At 38.8% G+C, this 22,011-nt stretch overlaps 1 protein-coding gene across 2 annotated transcripts in view; it reads left to right on the top strand.

Moving 5' to 3' along the window:
- The first annotated feature begins 4,375 nt into the window (after positions 1 to 4,375).
- The window catches only part of Lman1 (lectin, mannose-binding, 1), a 30,234-nt gene continuing 12,598 nt past the window's right edge, over positions 4,376 to 22,011 (top strand). For both annotated transcript variants that reach the window (XM_005373001.2, XM_013511080.1), the window contains exons 1-10: positions 4,376 to 4,662; positions 8,279 to 8,433; positions 8,522 to 8,629; positions 9,342 to 9,403; positions 10,791 to 10,890; positions 14,734 to 14,857; positions 16,225 to 16,283; positions 16,724 to 16,856; positions 18,124 to 18,317; positions 18,576 to 18,646. In XM_005373001.2, coding sequence (XP_005373058.1) covers positions 4,425 to 4,662; positions 8,279 to 8,433; positions 8,522 to 8,629; positions 9,342 to 9,403; positions 10,791 to 10,890; positions 14,734 to 14,857; positions 16,225 to 16,283; positions 16,724 to 16,856; positions 18,124 to 18,317; positions 18,576 to 18,646 — 1,244 coding nt within the window. In that variant the 5' untranslated portion in view covers positions 4,376 to 4,424. The remainder of the gene's footprint in view (positions 4,663 to 8,278; positions 8,434 to 8,521; positions 8,630 to 9,341; positions 9,404 to 10,790; positions 10,891 to 14,733; positions 14,858 to 16,224; positions 16,284 to 16,723; positions 16,857 to 18,123; positions 18,318 to 18,575; positions 18,647 to 22,011) is intronic.

Genomic DNA, 22,011 nt, shown 5'->3' with positions numbered 1-22,011 from the left:
AATTGTTGGAATTTGAAGTAATATGAAATTGGTTGAATGGCTGCCATTCTCTTAAGAGGAAAGGAAGCAACCCCTAATTCTGCCCTGAACTTATGAAGCTTTTATTTGTCTGGTGGGAGAGTTGCATTGCTGAATAGTCATTACTGACAAATTGCTCTTTTTTCAGTGCCATCTTGCCGCAGCTGTCATACCACCAGGTGATTTGAAAGAATGAGGTAGAAAAATATTTCATCTGTGGGTTGACTAACCAATAACTACAAGATTTTTTTTCTCTTTCTTTTGCAGTACTAAGGATTAAACCAATGGTTTCATATATGCTCGGCAAGTGCTCTGTGACTGAGCTTTGTCCTCAGCCTTTTTTATTTTATTTTGAGACAGAGTTCTCTCTAAGGTACCCAGCCTGGACTTGAACTTGTGATCCTCCTGCCTCAGCCTCCCAAGTATCAAGGATTATAGGCATGCCCCAACACACCTCCAAGAAAGATTTCATTATTGCCTCACACACCACTGAGATTTGTTTCTGCTTCCATATTGAATATGCTCCAGCATTTCAAATGTATGCAAAAGATTGTCTCTAGGGAATGAATACAAAGCCTAAGAGCTTTGACTCAATTCTTTCAGCATACAGTGAGGGTCACTCTTTTCCCCAGGCTATGTGCTGGTTCTCCTTCTTTAGATTTAGCTTGATTCCCAGTTTTAATGTTTTGCTTAGTTGCTCTTTTCTTGTTCTCATCATTTTGTCTTGGGAAATTAACATGTGTAAATATTCATCCTATGGCTAAAATGGTGCAATATACCACAGTCCTGACAAGAGCGTTTTCCTCCCCTCTCCAGGCACTTCCTGCTCTTCTTTTACTTTCTATTCTCTGCTTCCTTTTTCTTCTTCTCTTTTGTCTCAATCGTGCTTTGAATTTGTCAAGTAGATGAAAAAGTAATGTTTTGTCCCAGTGGGGTTATAAAGAGTCATATCATTATTGGTTTTATCTAATATGAAGAAAAGTTCATTAGTTCTGTTTTATCGCAAAGAGTGCTCAGCTTAATATATGCATTTTAGCAAACTTCCTAATCAAAAATTAAAGATTGGAAATCAGCTCACTAGTCTATGTAGATACAGCAAGACCAAGAAGACTATCTTTGCATGCAGTAATTTCCTAAGACAAATATTACATGAAAGCCTATGGATATCTGAAATCCTACGTAATATTCAGTATAGGGACAACTGATATCAGTGAATAGTATGTCAAACATGCCATCATTCTCCCTAATCTAATCAAATCAGAGTTTTGTAATTTTCCTATTCTCTAGTTTCAGAAGTACCAATGTTTTGACATTTATTTAGAATAAATCCTGAAAACGTTTCTAATCTCCATATTCTGGAATACTTGCAGGCATAAGTCACCTTTATGAGTATTTGATAAGGCAATCAAAAGGGACTGTCAAGATTTGTGTGCTGGACAGTTTGCTAGACTTGTTAAACTCAATTTCAAACTGCAATAGAGATCATAAATTTGATTATAAAATCTGATAAGAACTTTATAAGAAATAAGATAATAGACTAATCTCTCTCATAAACCTGTATGCAAAAATCATAACCAAAAATTCAGGAATCTATAAAATGCATTTTAAAAAAAGATATTATATATCATCCAGCTGGAGTTTATTCAAAATGTGCCATTAGCTTAACATTTATATAAGTACCGCGCGCTAAGTGATTGCGCCACTGGAGCTTCTAGCTTAACATTTAAAAGTCAGCCAGAGGCTGGCATGGTGGTGCAAACCTGTAATCCCAACACTTGGAAGCCTGAGGGAGGAGGATCACTCCAAATTTGAGGCCAGTATGGGTTACAAAGTGAGCTCAAAACCAGCCTTAACTGCACAGTGAAAGATTTTTTTTCCTCTTGTCTTTTTGTCTCTCAAAAAAAGAAATGAAAAAAAATCAGCCAGAATGGTAGCACATAACTATCATCCCAGTACTTGAAAGACTGATGCAGGAGGATTGTTGCCATTTGAGACAAGCCTGGGCTACACAGTGAGTTCAAGGCCAGCCTGAACTACTCTATCGGTCCCCTTCCCATGTGCAAAAGATTGAAATTATTTTTAAAGGAATAGCCATGCAGAACATGATACTTTATATTTACCATTCAGCAAAATTATAAATTATAACTTATGTTTCTTATTTTGAAATTCAGGTCTCTTGAGAGTTGAAGCCAGGCTTATAAATTGAAAACATTTACTGGATTTATTTCCTAACACAGAATGGTTCTTTTGACAGTTTTAGTGATAGAGTACCTGGAATGAAAGCCAACTCTACCACTTACTGTGTCACACTGGGCAAATTGTTTAACCTTTTTGTAACTCTGTTTCCTTGTTTGTAAAATACAGATACTAACAATGGCACTTATCTTAGAGGGCTGCTGTAGCTCTTATGCAGAAGGCTTAGTGCCGTTTCTGGCACACTGCAAAGCACTCAGTAAGTGTTCACTATTTTTATTAACGTTAATGTTTGTTTAACTAACATGTGCTACTTTGCAAGATACAGAGTTGTTTTCCACAGGATGAAAAAACTGAAGAGGATAAAACTATTACATCCCACAGATTTAAACCCTAGAGAGCTCGCCCTAGGGCGGTGACCCACATATCCTACTTGGCTGGTAAATGTTCGTTACTGCTGCTGCTGTAATGGCTACAAGGATCAAGGATTGTACTTCCATTTAACTTCCATCTAGATAGTATTAGGTGGGAGGACTTAATGTTCAATATGAAGGCTTGATTTGAGTGCTAGCATTATGGCTTGTATCTAGATGTCCCCCCCAAAGCCTCATCTGGTCATAGGTAGGGCTTTTCAGAGGTGGCTGAATCTAGAGTATATAATATTGGGTTTAAGAATGTGATTCTGGGATTGATTCATAGTACAGTGCTAGGATTAAGGGTACCTGACCCTGGGGCATGAGCAGCCTGGACAGAATATAAGGAACAGAAAGAGGGCTACCATTGTCACTTTGGTTGCTGCTGTTGCTACTTTGCTCTTGCTGTCTTCTGCCTTCTGCCTGCCTGCTCTGCAATGCCCCTCTGCAATGTCACCCTGCCTTGGAGTCAGCCGTGAACTGAAACCTCTACTGTGAGCTACAATAAAGCTTTTCTCCTTTAACTTTGGGTGTCCGGTATTTTGTCTTAGCAACAAGAAAAGTAATTAAGACAGCTGGGAAGACTGTTAATAGTAATAGGCCATGAATCTAGCAATGGGAACCTGGATGGTCAACGAAAAGTTAAAATAATGTAGGTATATGCAGTCCCCAGGAATAGCGTGGTGTTCAATGTCTACAAGAACAGAGAGAGTGAAATAAAGAGCTATGCGTAAGAACGAACCTGGGTGTTGTGGCAAATGCCTGGAACCCCAGTACTGGGGAGGCTGAGGCAGGAGAAATGCCATTAGTTCAAGGCCATCCAGGGCTATAAAGTGAGTTCACGGTCAACCTAAACTATATAGACAGACCCTGTCTCAAAAACCCAAAAAATAAAAATAAAAAAGGCATGTGTAACAACAAAACAATTCATATAGCCATCTCAGATTTTAAAAATTCACCACAAACAAAACTGTAGATTACTATTAATACTTTGACAATACAGGTATTTTTCTGTAAAGGAAGGAAGATCTCCTTTAAAATGTATACACAATGTATACGCTGAGTCAAGGTCATTCCAATCTCAAATGTCTAGGTTTTATTAACTCCATCAATAGCATATAATCCCTCATTCCAACACTAACCAAACTGTAGTTTCCTTTGAGTGCACTATTGCTATGGTTCCAAAAATTTGGAAAGTCCTTAGAGTTCATATTTGAGAAGTGAAGATTGGCAGCTTCACAGAAACACTCCTATCCCCTTTCAACCAACTGAAAGACCCTAGGGCTCTTCTGAGATGCTGTTAGTGGGCTGGGACGATTATTATTCACGCTTATACTGTGTTTCTGAAAAGGTCACACAATGAAAATCAGCCACTGAATAATCGGTGTCAGAAGAAAAAGAATGCCTTTCTTCTAATACCGGCTTATTACAGGTTGAATCCGCAAAATTCAGCTCCTTTAAGGTAGCGTAGGCGACAGGAGAAAGCCTCGCGCAGGTAAACATCAGTCTGCGACTCCTATTCGCCCAGCCACAGGGAAAGTTGTAATCCGCTTCCTAGACCCTCACAGCTAGCGGACCGCACCGGCTCCCGCCCCCGCCCCTCCTCGGGGCTCCGCCCCTCCCCTGGCCCCGCCCACAGAGGCTCGGAACTAGCAACCAGGAGGGCAGAAACCGGGGGCGGGACTCACCCCTTGCCCTAGGGGGTCTTCCGGGCTCCACCAATCAGAGAGCGCCCTGTTGGCTGTCCGCAGCCTGCCGCGCCCCTCCCTCTCCCGCCGGCCTCCGCGCCCGCAGTCCAAGATGGCGGGATCCAGGCGAAGTGGTCCCAGGGCCAGAGCTCGGCAGCTTTCGTGCACCTTGCTTCTGCTGCTCAGTCACTTCGTCGGGGGCGATGGCACGGGAGGCGACCCCGCGACTGCCGGCTCCCCGGGCACCCCGGCCGCGGTGCTGCATCGCCGTTTCGAATACAAATACAGCTTCAAGGGGCCGCACCTAGTGCAGAGCGATGGGAACGTGCCCTTCTGGGCCCACGCGGGGAGTAAGCCGGGGTAGGGGGCGGGGGGCGCGGGTCCCCAACTTGTCTCTCCGCCTTTCACCTTCGCGCTGGTGTGCCGAGGCCCGGTTCCAGCCGCTGCACACCATATGTGCTGTGGCGGGGACCCTGGGCAGCTCCTCCTGCGGGTCCCTCTGGCCCGCAAGTTTCCCTGCCCGTCGCTGAGAGTTTCTACCCCTTCTGTCCCTCGTCCCCTGCTGTCCTTACTTCTTTGATCTTGTCGGTGGTCTGCATTTGATCTAGAGGTATTTTCTTACTTCCTATGCTTCCCAACACCCCCTCTCGCTTCTAGGTGTCACGTTTCACCCTGACGCCACGTCTCTAGGGGACACGTTCCCCAGCCATCCCAACCTGAGACATGTTGCAACAGCCTCCTTTCTCCTGCTTTTTTTTTTTTTTTCCTCCAGTGTTAGCGATGATTAATGCTCAAGTTTGTGCCCGGTGCCCTCAGAGGACCCGGAGATGGCACAAATTGGTCTTAGAGTAATTTTTAAGTCTTTATATATCAGAAGACATTCTCTATTAGGCTCTGGGAACTACACCTTTTAAAAAACCTCTCGCAGAAACTTGGCTTGGTCATTGATCTTTACATTATGTAACTTTACGGTCACCCTCAGGCTTTTACTTAGTAGAGGGATATGGTTTTGGATGGTGTTTCTGAATTAGAGGCTAAGAGCATGAGCATTATACAGTATCTTCCTTTTTTAAGAACCAGCTTTTGGCAATCGAAATAATTTCTGCTTCCAGTTTTATTCATTCTGTGTTTGGGACTCTTAAAGATAACAAACTTGCTAGAGCATTTGTGTTTGTGAAAGCAAAGGTATCTGCCCTGTTTGTGCTGATGTGTCACTGCTGACTAAGGAATCAGCCACAGCGTTTGCATGTCATAAACTGTTAAGTGACCAACCATCAGATGCACCCTTTAAAACGAGTGACAAATGCCTTTCTATGACAGGAGCAGCTCTGGCAATATGAATTCCATCTTTGTGTACGATTAAACAATATATAAAGCTTATATACAGTCATTTTAGATTGTCTTATGTTCAACAAAATGGTTTTATTTCTAGAAAGTAATTCCTAGACAGGAAGCACATTTTCTTGAAGGGCTATTTCCCTCAAATTGATGCCTAATTATAGGGGCCAATTTCAATTTGATTTAATGACTTAAGTCATTAAGTATGTGAGGCAGAGTGTAATTATGTTGTTACTCAGTAGTTATTTGTTATGAGCCCAGTAGTCACTTCTTATCAAGATAACGTTCTTAGTACACAAAGATCATACAGATGATACCAAGCACAAATTTTTGGATCTGTTTTTGTTTTTCTCTTTGGAATGATGATAAATTTTTCGGTTGTGATGATGAATTTGTTCACACTTTTTCACTTCTGCACCTCTACATTGCCTGTCTGCTTCTCCTTCTCACACTCATGCATACGTCAGCAAATTAGGAATGCTCATGAACTTACCTTGACTTTGTTTATAGAGCCACAACCTAGTCTTGCTGCAAAAAAAAAAAAAAAAAATCAAGATAATGCACCTTAGTGAATTTGAATATGTGGCTTGACTGAATTTTAAATAAAGAAATTAGTATTTTAGCCATGAGTTATATATCTACTGTCTCCACAGATCACTGTTATGGGTATCCCTTGGTTATTTCACAGTCTCATTGTTCTCTTCATGCTGTTGTTCTTTTTCTTTCTCTTTTCATTTATCTTCTAATACCATTATTTAAAACAAACAAAAAAATAGAGAAGTATAGGCTCCAGTTTAAACACAGTCCTTTGTTTTGAGTCCCAACTTTAGATAAAATATGTGGTATTTCTTTGTTAACTCTAATGTCCTGTTGTATGTACTGTCAGCACATATCTTTAGGTCCACAGGGTAAAAAAAAAAAAAAAAAAAAATGATAATTTGTAACTTTATAGCAGCTGTCAAAGCTCTTTCAGCTTTATTCTCCAATTTGATCCTTCCTAGGTAAGGTGGGTGTTATCTCTTGTATCTTAGTAGGCAAGGTGGGTAAAACTGATGTTCAGAAATGTTAAGGTTCTTCGGAAGAGTTGCATAGTTCCTATCAAAACAGTTAAACTCAAACCCAGCACTTTTGGTTCTCTGTCCAATATTTTTTCGATGCCTTCCCTGCAATGTTTGTCTGAAAGTGATGGCGATGGTGAGTGACCATAGTAAAGTATCTCAACTTTTCTGTCAATTTTTCCTATGTGTAGAATGATTTTATAGTTGTTTTATTTTTATTTCCCAGCATAAATATCAGAATGGTTAATATCTGAGAGAGTATGCTAGAATTACTCCAATTTCAGGCCTATCTGATAGGTGCTTTAATAATTATCTAACATAATAATTATTAAAACATTTATAAACATAACTTTTTAAAATTATATATCCATTTATTGCAGCTCTAGATAGTGATTTTTTTTTGTCTTTTTTTTGAGATGGCGTCTTGCTATGCAGTTCAGGCTTGCTTTGAGCTCACTTTGTAGCCCAGGCTGGCCTCAAACTCACAATGATCCTCCTGCCTCAGCCTCCCGAGTGCTTGGATTACAGGCATGTGCTGCCATGCCTGGCCTGAATTTTTTTTAACAAATCAAAGGTTTGTGACAACCTTGTATTCCATACATGTATTGTCACTGTTTTTCAATAGCTCAGATGATTGTCAGCTTTTTTAGCAATACAGTATTTTTTAAATTAGGGTAAGTACATACTGCTCTTGTATACTCAGTAGGCTACAGTATAGTGTAAGTATAACTTTCTTGTGTACTGAGAAACCAAAAGATTTGTGTGACTTGCTTTATTGCACTGGTTGGGAACTAAACCAGCAATATCTCCAAGATATGCCTACATATACACTCATGTAAGCATTTATATACCTGTGAAGTTGTTAGAGAAATGGGATAACTTGCCTAAACTGGGAGTTGAAAAGAGCCTGGAGATGAAAACCACTGTTTTGGAGATCAGTATTGTTGCTGCCAGTCTGCCAGTGCTGAAAAACTACTTGTTGAAATTCATTTGGCCCTCTCCCTAGAAAAATGTATATATGCAAAATACTTTGCATATAACTTTTGGCATGTTTGTAGAAGTGATCAAGCCCAGCCCCTTCATTTTACAGGTGAACATATGGTGAAACCAACAGAGTAAGAGAATTATTTGTTCAAAGTCACAGCTGAACTGAGACTAGGAACAAGTCTCTTGATTCCTAGTGGTACGTTCTTTTCATAATGTTTGAAAACTTTCTAACATTTGTAAACTGATAAAATAAACTGCAAGGTTTTTTTTTAAGTAATATGCAAATTTTTGAGGTATTTGTAAGAGATACTGTGAGAATCAAATAGTTTGCCTTTTAAATCATCATTTCTTTCTTCTCCCCATTACCTCTGGAATTTTTGGTGTATGGTTATAAATTTATTTTCCAATTTTAAAAAAATTGGCAAAGATATTCCACTGTCAATATGAAATTTTCTAACAAAATTTTTATATAGATTACTCAGTTAAAATTTGATTTTTGTAAGTATATATAGAAGTTTGGAGATGATGTGTTGAATTTTACTTAATTATAACTCAAGCTTTTCTTCTCTGATTTCAATTGTAGATGCTATTCCAAGTTCAGATCAAATTCGAATAGCACCATCTTTGAAAAGCCAAAGAGGGTCAGTGTGGACAAAGGCAAAGGCAGCATTTGAAAACTGGGAAGTAGAGGTGACATTTCGAGTGACTGGAAGAGGTCGAATTGGAGCTGATGGGCTGGTATGACCATTCTTTGTACTTAGAAAATGAATATAAATGCACATACTGGTAGCCTCTAACTGTTCTCTGTTACGTTGTGTATTTTCAGGCAGTTTGGTATACAGAAAATCAAGGCTTGGAAGGTCCTGTCTTTGGATCGGCTGATATGTGGAATGGTGTTGGAATATTTTTTGATTCTTTTGACAATGATGGAAAGGTATATTTATTGTCAGAACTGTTACCTACTTTAGTATACCTGCTGGCAAAGTTAGGCTATGAGAAGTAGAGCTTATCTGACGCTTTCGTGAGCTTAATAATGGAGAACTCGCCATGTGATACTTTAAGCATGAGTAGTCTAGGTGCAGCAGACCATTTAGCAGCTAAGAGCTATGCAGGAATGATTTTTCAACTGGAAATTGTAATGAAACCCTAACTCTGAGGACTTTACAGTGATTCCTTCCCCATAGTCCTGTATGTGTACAGTACTTATGTGTAACCATGGGTCTTTAGATGTGGGCAATGAAACCAATGGTGTTTAGAAGACTAGCAGTTTGTTTTCAAGATGGTATTCAAGTGCATGACTACTGCTAGCTCATACATTTACTCTTTGTATATTAACCACTCTTCTTGATCAGGCCAATGATCAAAGATAATTAAGGAAAATGTGCTTACATACTGGACACATCAACTTGTAGGTTAGCAGCCTTAAGATGTTCTTCCCTGTGGCTGGTTGTTTCTATACTGATTTTCAGAGATCACTATTAGCAATTTAATTACCTTCTAATAACTCTTTGAATCCAAGGCCATGCTATTTTAAAATTAAAACACTCCTAAACACTTAAGAGTACAACAGACCTCACTGGACGTTGAGAATAATCTAGAATTTTTGACTGTAGACTTTAAAACAAATATATTCTCTTAATTTTCAGAAAAATAATCCTGCTATAGTAATCATAGGCAACAATGGACAAATCCACTATGACCACCAAAAGTAAGTATATAATTTTTACTTTATTCTCATTTCAGCTTCTCTTTGAAAATCTCATGAAATATATTATTTCACATCCGAACACTTTCCAAATGAGTAAGATTATTCTTTTTCTTGAAATGTGATTTGGTAGGTAGTAAAAAACTCTTCTTTTATTTGGTTATATCAGGGCCTAGGGATATAGCTCAGTGGCGTAAGCGCCTACCTGGCAAGCGCGAGGTCGTGAGTTTAATCCCTGGTACCGCAAAAAAAAAAAAAACCTATTTGGGGCTGGGGATTTAGCTCAGCAGCACAGCGCCTGCCTGGCAAGTGTAAGGTCATGAGTTCGATTCCCAGTACTGGAAAACAAAAAAGTCTTATTTGGTTATATCTTAAAGCTGTTTCTGTCAGTCACCTCAGAGTTCAACCATAAAATGTTTAATCTAAAATTATAATACATTTGAAGGTTTATAGCTTGTCCCTGGCTTTGGGCAATGCCAGTTAGTCATGCTTTTTCATTATTAAGTGAGAAATCTTTCAAAACTGAAGTTTAGCTTTCACTGAACTAACAAACACTTCTACCACCTTAGTCAACTTTACTTTGCTTAACGTGAAGATTCTCAGTGGCTTACAAAACTTTCAAGTGTTGAGTGTATTTATAAGAAACATGAATAAGATAGGTACATTTTTTATTTTTCATATTGATTGTGGAGGAATTTTAACCAATGAACATTTTTATTCAGCCTAAAAATGAAAAATTAATGCCCATGCTTCATTTTATTATTTCCTACCTTAATGATCTTCAACCCTGGTAATTGATCACAACTTCCTGTGGAACTTTGAATTGGAGGTGCCTGGGCCCTCTCCTTTTGATTCTGCCTCAGTTGATTTCAGGGTAATAGCTGTGGGCTTTTTTTTTTCAATACTGGAGATTAAGCCTAGGACCTTCATACTGAGCTACATTCCTAGCCATTTTTTTTTATTATGAGACAGGGTCTCACTAAGCTGCTTCATTACCAAGACTGGGCTTGAACGTGTGATCCTGCTGCCTCAGCCTATCAGAGTATTGGAGTTACAGATGTCTGCCATCATGTCTAGTTCAAACCTGCATTTTTAGAAGCTGCAGGAGGGATTAAGCTTCTGCTGTGGACTAGAGGACTGCTGTGCTAGAACTCTCACGTACAGTAGTTTATCCTTCCCTCCTCTCCAACACATAGTAGCATTGGACTTCTAAGAGAATTTTACTTCCTATTTAAGGTTTTGTAAGGAAAACCTTTTGTCTTCTGAATAAATAACTTGAAGTACCTCAGGACTTTATCATAACTTGATATTATTTTAATTCTCTTGAATTTTTTAAATATTGGAAAGTTTTCTAAGTTTCTTATTTGATTTTCATTCTCGTTTACTGTAGTGATGGTGCCAGTCAAGCTTTAGCAAGTTGCCAGAGAGATTTTCGTAATAAACCCTATCCTGTCCGGGCAAAGATTATATATTACCAGAAAACACTGACAGTAAGTAACAGTAATTAAATGAACAATATTCTAGCATGACTTTTCTTTTTGAATTCTTGATATGTGGATATTTTTTACATAGTCACCAAAGCCTGGCTTACATAGGCATCTATTGCAAAACCTTGCTGGTAGGTCAGCAAATGTTTAAGCATCCCACTGTGGCACTTGTTATATACACAGCCACAGCTGCATACAGACATGACTAAGACAAAGGTCATTTTCCTTAGAAAGCTTCTATTCTAGTGAGGGAGATGTGTAGAATTATTATGCTGTATGACAAAAACTACAAAACAGTCACCATTAAAGGAATCATGGGGTTGAAATCCTGTAACCCTGTAGGTCAGAGTGGACAAAGGTCAGGAATACATTCTCAGAGTTGAGCTGCACTTTAAAGCATGGATCATGAAGTCTACGAGTAGGGAAGAGGGTGTGTGTGTGTGTGTGTGTGTGTGTGTATGTGTGTGTTTTCTAAGCACAAAAAGCAGGCAAAGAGCCTTGAAGAAATTGAGATACTTGACAAAAGCAAGTAGTTTGGTATGGCTTGAGGATATAGAGGGCCGGGGGAAGTGCGATTGAAAGGATGGCAGTAACAGGCATTGTGCGGCATATGCTGTAGTTTATCCTATAAGGAACTTATAAGAAAGTTCAGAGTCTTAAATAAGAAGTGAAATTGTCTGATTTGTAATTTTGAAAAATGACTTAGGTCCAGCATTCTCATAAAGGTATTCACGAAGCCAGGTGTGGTAGCGCATTCCTGTAATCCCAGCACTCGGGAGGCTGAGGCAGGAGGATTGTTGCAAGTTCGAGGCCAGCGTGGGCTACAAAGTGAGTTCAAGGCCAGCCTGAACTGCATAGCGAGACCCTGTCTCAGAAAAGACAAAAAAATAAATAAAGAAAAATAAAGGTATTCAGAAAGGAACAAAGGGTAAGATGATTTAGACTCCTTGCCTCTTAAAGTACCACACCTTGTGCTTTGTACGTTATGTGCAGTTTTCAGATAACGCTATTGGGTAGGTCGCTCCATTTTGAGCACAGGAAAATTGAATGTAGGAGATTGTAAGTAGCTTGGACAGTGTTATAGTAAATAACCAACAAGACTGTGATCGATCCCATTTCCATCATAGCTGCAGACCCCACTTGTGGTCTGAAGTCAGAAGTGATAACAGAGGAATGATAAAGAAGTAATGAACATTGGTGGGGTTTGGGAGTGAGAGTTCCTGAATTTCTGCCCAGTTGGACAGCCAGCTGGTACAGTTCACTAGCAGAATAGGAGCGCTGGTTTGTATTTATTTGTTTGGGGGATCTGGGAAGTGAGAGCAGGTCATGAGTTCAGTTGTAGATAAATTGAATTTAGGGTAATGTACAGGTGGCTGTTGAAATAACCTAACATCACTAATGCATTGTAAACTTTGCTTCTGAAGATACCAGTGTTTGGAACAGAGCATAAAAATAAAAAATGTCCTTGTGAATTTTTTTCTCCTAAGTCATGAGTTAGCCTTCCACTACTATCTATGGCAGTCTGGAAAAGATATTTCTTCAGCAAACTTCATATTGAGTCAGTGTTGAATTCTAAGCTAATTTAGAAGTTTCGTAACAAAGGAGGTATCTAGTCTGATTGACTTGGGTTTGAGTTCATATAATTATTATTCATCCTGTATAGTTTCATTAGGATGGTCAGTAAGTCATGCTTACCTCCGTATGGCAAAGCCCAGACTACAACCACAGTGAGCAGAGATACACACAAGTTCACAGGTCATAGGGCAGCTGCATACAATGAGGCATCCCCCAGCATTTCCCCAAATAATAGCCTGCAAAATGCACTCTCAAAAAAGGGCTCCATAATCAGATAAGATGGGCACTATTGTGGGTATTAGCATATTAAAGATTTCCCTATGAAGGATAAGTGAGCCTTTAGTAAGCCCACATTCTTCAGATTTACTTGGCCTTGGTATTCTTTGTTGCCTAATATCTATGAATGACTGTGGAGCAGGTGGTGTGAGTGCACACATTAAATGCCGCATAACGGTTCTGTCCAGTTTGTGTTTGCTCAGACTGTTGTCCCTTGTGATACTCTCCCTTTGCCTCTCTCCTTGACAGAGTCTTTTGAACATTCTGCTCCAGGTTCATTTTCCATCTAATTTCCCAAAAGTCAGCTCATAATGATCTTTCTCCTGAACTATTCTATTTTTTTCTCTCTAATACTTTCTTTGGCCTTTATAATATGTTGTCTCAAATGGCTAGGAAGTATGTGTTTATAGGTCTTTTCTGTCAGTGTGGTTGTAACCTCAGGGTACACATTGTATCATAATGCTCCTGGTTCCTAATGTTGTGCTCACATTAGGTACTGCAGAAATGTTTATAACTGATGTTTGTACTCTTAGCTTGTCTGAGTTGTTTTCATGTTGAAAGGAAAAACAGAGGTTGAAAGCAAGACCCTGCTATTGGAAGAAATATGGTCAAAGCAAGAGAGTTTATACTATGTATTTTTAAAATGCACTTAACAGTGGGTTGAAACTACAGGTGAATAAGGAAAGTCGTCAGTGGTCTCATAAACAAGTGTTACTGACCTAAATCAGTGGACATGCTTTACATGTGCTTTGTAAGACTAACATTTCTCCCAATTAAAAATATTGTAATTAGATAGTAAAAATTCCTGAGAGATTTTCAGTTAGCTAAGTGCAAAAGAGAAAAGTATTGAACAGTTAAAGTTCTTAGTGTCGAAATTAGAATGTGATTTACTAAGCATCTTTTTAACCCTTAAAGGCAGTTATCCCACTAGTTATTGGTTCTGATTTGACTCTGTAGAGGAGGATCAGTTGTAAGTGATGTAAACTGAAATAGGAACATTTCTAATCTGAAGAAACAAATATTAATAGTTAAGTGAATTGCAGGTGATCTTTAGAAATTAGTTTCCATCCTACATCATATAGAGATTAACCTTTGTATTGATAGGCATTTTATTTTTTGCTGAAAATTTGGACAGAGTTCTACCAACATTTCAGCCATAAGGCCTAATCTTAACTATCCACTTTGACTGTGGAAGTAATGATAAAATGCTCTTGCTCCAGGGCTATGGGCTTGTTCTTTGTGCATCCGCTCTGTATCTCAAGGAGTCACAGAGTCAGCTAGCGACTGGGTTGTTAGAAATGGAAGGTGTTGTAGAGGCTGACCACAACTTGTCTAGGATAATGAGAAGAGTATTCGTGCATCATGTAGATTCTTGTGCTTTCTCAGAATTGCAAGATTCTCTTAAGAAATCAGGGTCATAAATTCCAATGTATATCCTGCAAAATAAAAACTCAAGTGTCTTTTTAGTGTTTTCATTTTTTTGTCCGTTGTGTCAGTATGATTTCCATCACTTCTGGTATCTCTGCTAACCTACGACAATCCATGTGCTCCATGAATTTAATGAAGGGGATTTGTTAAGGCAGTCTGTTGAATTCTCAAGCAGCTGTAGCTAAAATTACAAATTTAACCTAATGGTTCTAGCTCTTTCACTAGAATTTGAGAGCAGATGTAATCTCTCTTCCCTATGAACTATTCAGAGAGAGTAATCATGGTTCCTTAAAACTCTTCAAGAGCAGATGTACCATATTTGATTTTGGAAAGATTTTTATGGAAAATTATCAAATTTTTCTCTTCCTTAGTCTCTGACACATAATAGGCAAAAAAATTTGAAGTGAAATATTTTATTGAGGAATGATACTAAGTGGGGTTTATTTAAAATCACCCTGTCTGTAGTGAAAGAAGCAAGTCTGAATATTATTGGTCCTAAAACTGAGTAACTGAAATTCATTTTACAATGTCCATTGTAAAAGCTATAACTGTAGTATGTCTTTCCAGGTAATGATCAATAATGGCTTTACACCTGATAAAAATGATTATGAATTTTGTGCCAAGGTAGAAAATATGATTATTCCCACACAAGGGCATTTTGGAATATCTGCTGCAACGGGAGGCCTTGCAGGTAAATTGTGCAATGCTTTCATATCGGAAGTTTCTGAATTGAGTTTTATTGGTAATATATTCTGGGTATATATAGACATGTTTACATTTAACCTTTTAAGGCTATTTGGAACAAAGATTCCATAATCTACTACTGTGCCAGTGTCTTGCTCTGTTGGGACTGCTAGTTCTCCTCTTACACTGTTCTGTAGGTACACAGTTGGCTACATACAAGTACATAAATTACAACCTCAGTTTGGATGCTATTTTATAGAAGAGACGTACTGAAAGTTGAGGCTATCAAACATCTGTTGTCAACTCTATGAGTTGTCACATCACATGTAAATGAATCTTGCAACCTGAGGAAATGTTATGAGTATCTTAATTTTAAACTGATAGAGTTACTTTTTTTTCCACATACAGTGATAAATGAAGTTATCCCACATTAATACAATTTTGCATTTATATGGTGCATTATAGTTTTAAATACTTTCAAATATATGTTCTGTACAACCCAGGAAGTGAGGGAAGAGAGATCATATTTCCCTATTTTTAGATGAGTTTGCCAAATCTTAGATGAAAGGTATTTTGGAAGGTCACATGACAAGTAATACTCAGCCCCAGGAAAGTTTTGGTCTAGATTTCTGATTCCTGCCCTTTTACACCACATGATTCCTCCTCAAGTAACTCAGTCTACCCTACAGTCTTAGAGTTTTCTGTTTCATCTATCTCTCTGGACCTCTGTAAGAGTGGCAGAAAGCATAAAGATTGCTGCACACCTAAACTTAATTACCCTTGCTCTTTGGATAAGACTAGCCAGGACTGGTATTTTAGCTCAGTGTTATGAGGATTGATCTGCTTAAACAGTTTGAAATTAACTTGATATTTTTATGATTTTTAGGTAAAATAAAACTAGTAATGTTTTCCAGGTGAGAAAAACAAATAGGAAAGGCACAAAGTACTAATGTGCCATGAGAAATTTTCAGAGTAAGATAGGTACAGGAAATACTGAACAGGCTTTTGTCTCACTTGATGGGACATTATCCATGAGTAAGGCTTGGGGGAACTGTGGGAGGATCTTGATGCCATGATTGGGCATTTGGACTTGTTTTGACCCTTTGATTTTTTTCTTTCTCAGACATTTATTAAACACCTATTACATGTTTAACACTGCCAAATGGTGTGAGTTAGGATTTAAGATAGTAAGTACAAATTGAAATGTAAATCTTTCAGATCAGTTTTTATCTCTAAGTTCATAGAGTTTCACTGCTCATTTAACAAATTAGAGCTAATTTTTATTATAGTTTTAGAGCAGTAAATATCTATAAACTCATAACTATCAAAATAATCTATTATGGGACCTTTTCAGACTTCTTTTTTAATTTGTAGATGACCATGATGTTCTTTCTTTTCTGACTTTCCAATTGACGGAGCCTGGAAAAGAACCAGTAAGTACACACATATTTTTTTTTCCAGAAGTTCATTTTCAGTGGTGTTGCCTTGTGAATGAAGACTTAGGAAGACTGATCTAAGTTTGGATCTTATTTTGGCCCATTACTATTGTGTGATCCTGTACAAATTACTGAACCTCTAACGTGCCATTTCTTCACTGATGAAGCAGGTGTTAGTCCTGGATACCTCTCAGTGCTGTGAGCACTAAATGAGGCAGTGCACTTACAGCAAATACTTCATAAATGACGATAGTTGTTATTGTTGTTGTTGTTGCCATAAGGAGCAAGAGTAAGCTGGCTATGGTTTACTCACCATCACCCACATCAGTAAGAAACGTTACCCTTTCAGCTAGTAGTAAAGAACATGAGAAAAAAAAATATATTGCGCTCTCTCGCTGATTCTCTTTTTTATGATCTATTCTTCAACTTCAAAAAAGCCTACACCAGATAAAGAAATTTCAGAAAAAGAAAAAGAAAAGTATCAGGAGGAATTCGAGCACTATCAACAAGAATTGGACAAAAAAAAAGAGGAATTCCAGAAGGACCATCCTGACCTCCAAGGGCAGCCTAGTAAGTTGTAGTGAAGCTGGCCTGGTACCACAGCCGCACTTGTGTATTGAATTCTGGTGTGTGTGTGTATGTGTTATCTGTCTCAACCCTTTTTTTCTGAACTGGCACATTCTATATCATTTCTGGAAACAACCAACAAGTCGTTAGTCCCTAAGGATCTGAAGCCCTTAAAAGTGAGAGTGTGCCTCCTGAGTGACGTGTGTGTAAAGAGCATTGTGATTATGTAGATAAGTAGTGAAGGTCATGGGTTTTGTTTTCTGTGTTCTCTAAACCTGAAAAAAGCCAAAACAGTGTTTCCATAGTAGTTGAGTTAGTATTTACTGAGTGAAATCTTGCAAGGTTTATGTCTCCGTGACACATTTATTTTATTAACACAGATAATACGAGAAAATGATCAAAACTATTGTGAGTAATGTGAAGTTGTCTCTCCTTGCTGCTAACAGAATGCTGGACTTAAACAGTTGAAAATTTAAAAATATTGGACTAAGCCAGTATAACTTAAGAGTTCAAGCTGCATAGCAATACAGCATGTTAAGATTGAATAGAGTGATGTCAGGGTATCTGCTAGTTTTTATTATTTGGGTTCTCCATCAGGATATATGATAAGGCTGTACTTAATATAGCCTGTCACTAGCATTTGAACACTAGTATGCAGTTTTTGCAGTGATCAACAGTATGACTCAGAGTTAATAAAGGTAAAAATGAGACATAAATTTCTTTTCTTGACTTTGTCATGCACATCAGGACGTATGATTTATAAATATAGCCTGAAGCTCGTTGCAGCAAGCGTGTGAAGAGTACAGTTGGTGAACTTTCACAAATGTGGACAGCCACTTCACATTCACCCAGGGCAGAAGGTTATTACCCAGAAAGTTCCTTGTGCCTCCTCCAAGTCAAAGCCCCTCACCAGAGAGCTCATCACCATTTTAATTGTTGTTACCCTAGATTAGTTTTGCCTAGTCATATAGATAGAATCACACAGTATACATGAAAGAGAAAATTATTTTTAAGTGAAAAAATGCAAATAAATTGTTCATTTACTTTTAGGTACATTAATTTATAAGTGTTCATCCATTAACGATGGCAAAACCAGTGCTGATTTAGTCATGATTAGATTAATTACCTGCACATTTACTATTTGGCAGTCTGTACCACCATTGGTAATGTTCTAATTTTGATATATGTTGGCATTATGGTCAGTTATGGTAGTTGAAAACCACATAGGTGTAGATGATTCCAATAATTTCAATTTGTAATTACTTTTCAGCTGATGAAGTATTTGAGAGTGTAGGAGATCGTGAGCTGAGACAAATCTTTGAAGGACAGAATCGGATTCATCTTGAAATCAAGCAGCTGAACCGACAGTTAGATATGATTCTCGATGAACAGAGAAGATACGTCTCTTCCTTGACAGAGGAGATCTCTAAAAGAGGAGCAGGGATCCCAGGGCACCACGGGCAGGTGAGCTTTCAAAATATGCAGATATGCCCTATTTAGCCCTTGGTAGAGGAGAAGACAAATGCCACTGTGCTCTGTGACACCATAGAATGCAGGTTATTTTTTTTAGGATTTTTTTTTTTTTTTTGGTTTGGTTTTTTTCCAGTACCAGGAATCGAACTCACGACCTCACGCTTGCCAGGCAAGCGCTGTGCCGCTGAGCTAAATCCCTAGCCCCAGAATGCAGGTTATTAAGTGGCTGACTATCTTTCTTTCCTCCAGATCCCTCAGCAGGAACTAGATACTGTTGTGAAAACTCAGCATGAGATTCTGAGACAAGTAAATGAAATGAAGTAAGTATGTAAAAGGGGTGTGTCAGTGTTATACGATATCTTTATCCTAAAGAAAGGTGTGCATGTACTTTATTATGGTAAGATTCCTTCGTGGTGAAAACCATGTTGTAGTATAAAGATCGTGTTCTACATCCATTTTATAAATAGGGGAATAAGTACAGGAGCTTATATTTAGAAACTGCAAATATCTAAAATTCTTAATTGTTTTAAGCCAGAAAAGAAAATGCTTTAGCATCTTGTAAAAAATGTAGATTTGCCATAATTACTTGACTGAGCCAGAAATATTTAGAAAATGTAGAAAGAATGTGAAATAATACAGAAATAAGCACGGTTAGCCTTGTAGGATGATAATATAAGTAGATGTGATGCAGATTCTTTTTGATGACATGAAACCATTTTGAAGACCTCTTTTTCATTCCCATGTTGTGTCCTGAGACTAGATAAAAAAGTTGGAGCAGGCATTGTTTCCTTGGGATGTTGGATGATAAATTTCTAATAAGAATGATTTATTTCTGCAGCTGATTAACATCTCTCAATACCTGGAAAACAGAAAACAAGCCAAAAATGTCCTGTTTCCATAAGCTAATACTATAGAGCACTGTCTCCACTGATAATAATCCAACCTCTTTCCCGTCAAGGTTTGCAGCATACCGTTTGCTCTCAGTGTTCTTTGGCCTCTGCTCCTGTTCGTGCTCTTCACTTACTGCTCCTTCTTCTGTTATCCTTTAAAAAGTGGTTTTCTTTAAGGTTCTGTCCAGCCCTGTTTTCATTTGATCTATTCCCTACACTATGTCCCCTTCTACCACAGTTCTACCCCCATAGGCCCAGTAAGAGACTCCATCTGTATATTACAAAAGACTTTTCTATCATGCCAGGCATGATGGCGCACAGCTGTAATTCCAAGGGAGGCTGAGGCAGGAAGATCATTGTGGGTTCGAGGCCAGCCTGAACTGCATAGCAAGACCCTGTCTCAAAAGACCAAAAAAAAAAAACACTAAACAAGTTCTTACTTTTGAAAGGCAAATTCTTGCATTCAGATATGTAAGACAGTTATTTTATCTGGGAAGTTTTAGTCTTGCTAAGTATGTTAGGTATTGTATATTAAAATGTAATCCTTTGTTGGTGTTTTAGTAAAAAAGCCTAGATTCCCCTGCGTTTTTATTAGCGACCCTTCCCGTGGTACCAAATATTAGAGACCCCTGCAGTGGGTTCCAGTCTCCTGCCTGGGTTGCAGCAGATGGCGGGAAAGGAAGGAAAGAGCAAGAGACAAAGTAGAGGGGTACAGAACAGGGATCTGGGACCATCAGTTTCTGTCCAGGAACAAAAGGTCACAAGGCACCCAGACCCTTGGTATTTATTCCTTACATCTGAGTCAAGAACAGTGGGTGAAGGGCAGTGGGTGTTCCCAGGAACAGTAAAGGTAACTAAACTGCAGTGCGCTAGGAAGATCAAAGCATTCTTGCAAGGACAAGGAACAGGACAAGGACAGGATGAACATTTCCCCAGGTGGCTTATCCTCTTTACAGGTCATATCTTGCCCTGTGAGCCTACGGTAGTTACTAGCCCTAGGCCTTCCAGCCGTGACCAGAAGAGTAGGGAGTTTCTGCCTTCCAATCTGGCCCAAAGAGATAGGACAAGGAGAGCCTAGAATAGACGTTATGTCAATTTACAGTTTGGGATTTTGCATTCCAGAACCAGCCCACGAGGCAGGCAGGACAAGGAAAGCCTAAGACAGACACTACGTCAATTCATAATTCATGGTACCCAACATGAGCACATGTGCCGTTGAAAGAAATTTTAATGAATACATGAGTTGATTCAAAAACCACTCAAGATATTTGTAGATAGTTTTAAAGACTTCTTTGATCATATAAGTCAAATACAATTTTTAAAATTTAAAAATTTAAAAATTTAAAATTTAACTTACCAGGCATTGGGCGTGGTGGCGCATGCCTGTAATGTCTGTAATCCCAGCACTTGAGGCTAAGGCAGGAGGATGCCCTAGTTCGAAGCCAGCCTGCACTACGTGGCAAGACCCTGTCTCAACAAAAAAGACCCACTGAAAATACTTAGTCTGACATAATTGTATTACTTCTAATTAACTCTGAGTTCAGTCTCCCTTTTCCTTCCAATGAAACCCTTTTAAGCTAAATTTCACACCAAGGTGATAAATGAGACAGCTTTGTATTTATTCATTCAAATTGAACTGTAATTATTGAAGGCATTGGTAGGAGGTCAGAGAGATGAGTCAGTCCCTGTGTGCAGATACCAGATAGTAAGGTGAAGGGTAGTGATTTCCTTTGGCAGAAAAGGACCCAGAAAGGAAATTGTAAAGGACTGGTAGCGTTTGAGCTGAGCTTCACTCTAGACCGCAGAGAAGGGGAAGGCAATGTGACTGAAGAGCTTCACAGCGCCAGGGCGGAGGGGTGGAGAATACCATTAGGAATTGGTGAAAGCTACGATGTGAAAGAGAGTAGTGTATCCTAAAGGTGAGCAGCTAGCAGATTGTGAGAGCCTTATGGATTTTATTTGTTTTGTTTCCTTTTTTTGAGACAGGGTCTTGCTGTAGTTCAGGCTGTCCCTGAGATCATTATGTAGCCCAGTCTGGCCTCCAGCTCATGGTGATCCTCCTGCCTCAGCCTTCTGAGTGCTGGGATTACAGGCAGGTGCCACCATGCCCACCAACCTTATGGATTTTAAAAGACCTTTTGTGGCTGTTTTCAGACGTACCCGGAAGTAAAAGGAACAGTACAGTGAACCTGTACGCACCCATCAGTCAGCTTCAGCGGTGATGCAGTGGTGCACGTTTTGCCAGTCCATTCTTATTTTATCGCCTCACAAAAATCCCCAGACTTGAAGACAATTCTTAGTATAAATGAATAATTTGCCATTAATTGAGCTACTTCAGTACTCCTAGGTAAAAATTGAAATTCATATTCCTTTATTAATAAGCCTGTCATATAGCTGCCATTATTAAAATGTCTATAATTTTTTTACATTTGTAACCATGCTTACAGACTCATATTTAAAGGTCCCATGCAGTAATAGAGTTCTTTATTTTATATCTGAAGAGTAGCATTACATCTTGCATGGAGACTATATTCTAAGTCGGTGCGTAAGATAAAATGCTGTATAAAATCAGAGTTACCCTTCGAAAAGGTATCACACTGGAGACTGTACCATACCTCAGTATGCCAAACCACCAGTTTTTCCTTCATAATGCAGTTGGAACAAATAGATAATTGTTTGATTGGCTTCCAGTTGAAATACTAGGTCTGTACATAGGGGCCATCTGAGAGAACTACAGAGAAAAGCACATACAGTTACCCTTGTGTTTGCAGCCCTCAGGATGTCTTAGATTCTGT

The sequence above is a fragment of the Chinchilla lanigera genome, unplaced genomic scaffold (genome assembly GCF_000276665.1).
Source record: "Chinchilla lanigera isolate Chin_1 unplaced genomic scaffold, ChiLan1.0 scaffold00001, whole genome shotgun sequence".
Taxonomy (NCBI): Eukaryota; Metazoa; Chordata; class Mammalia; order Rodentia; family Chinchillidae; genus Chinchilla; species Chinchilla lanigera.
The sequence above is the reverse complement of the archived record's forward strand: the minus strand, read 5'-3'. Positions and strand labels throughout refer to the sequence as shown.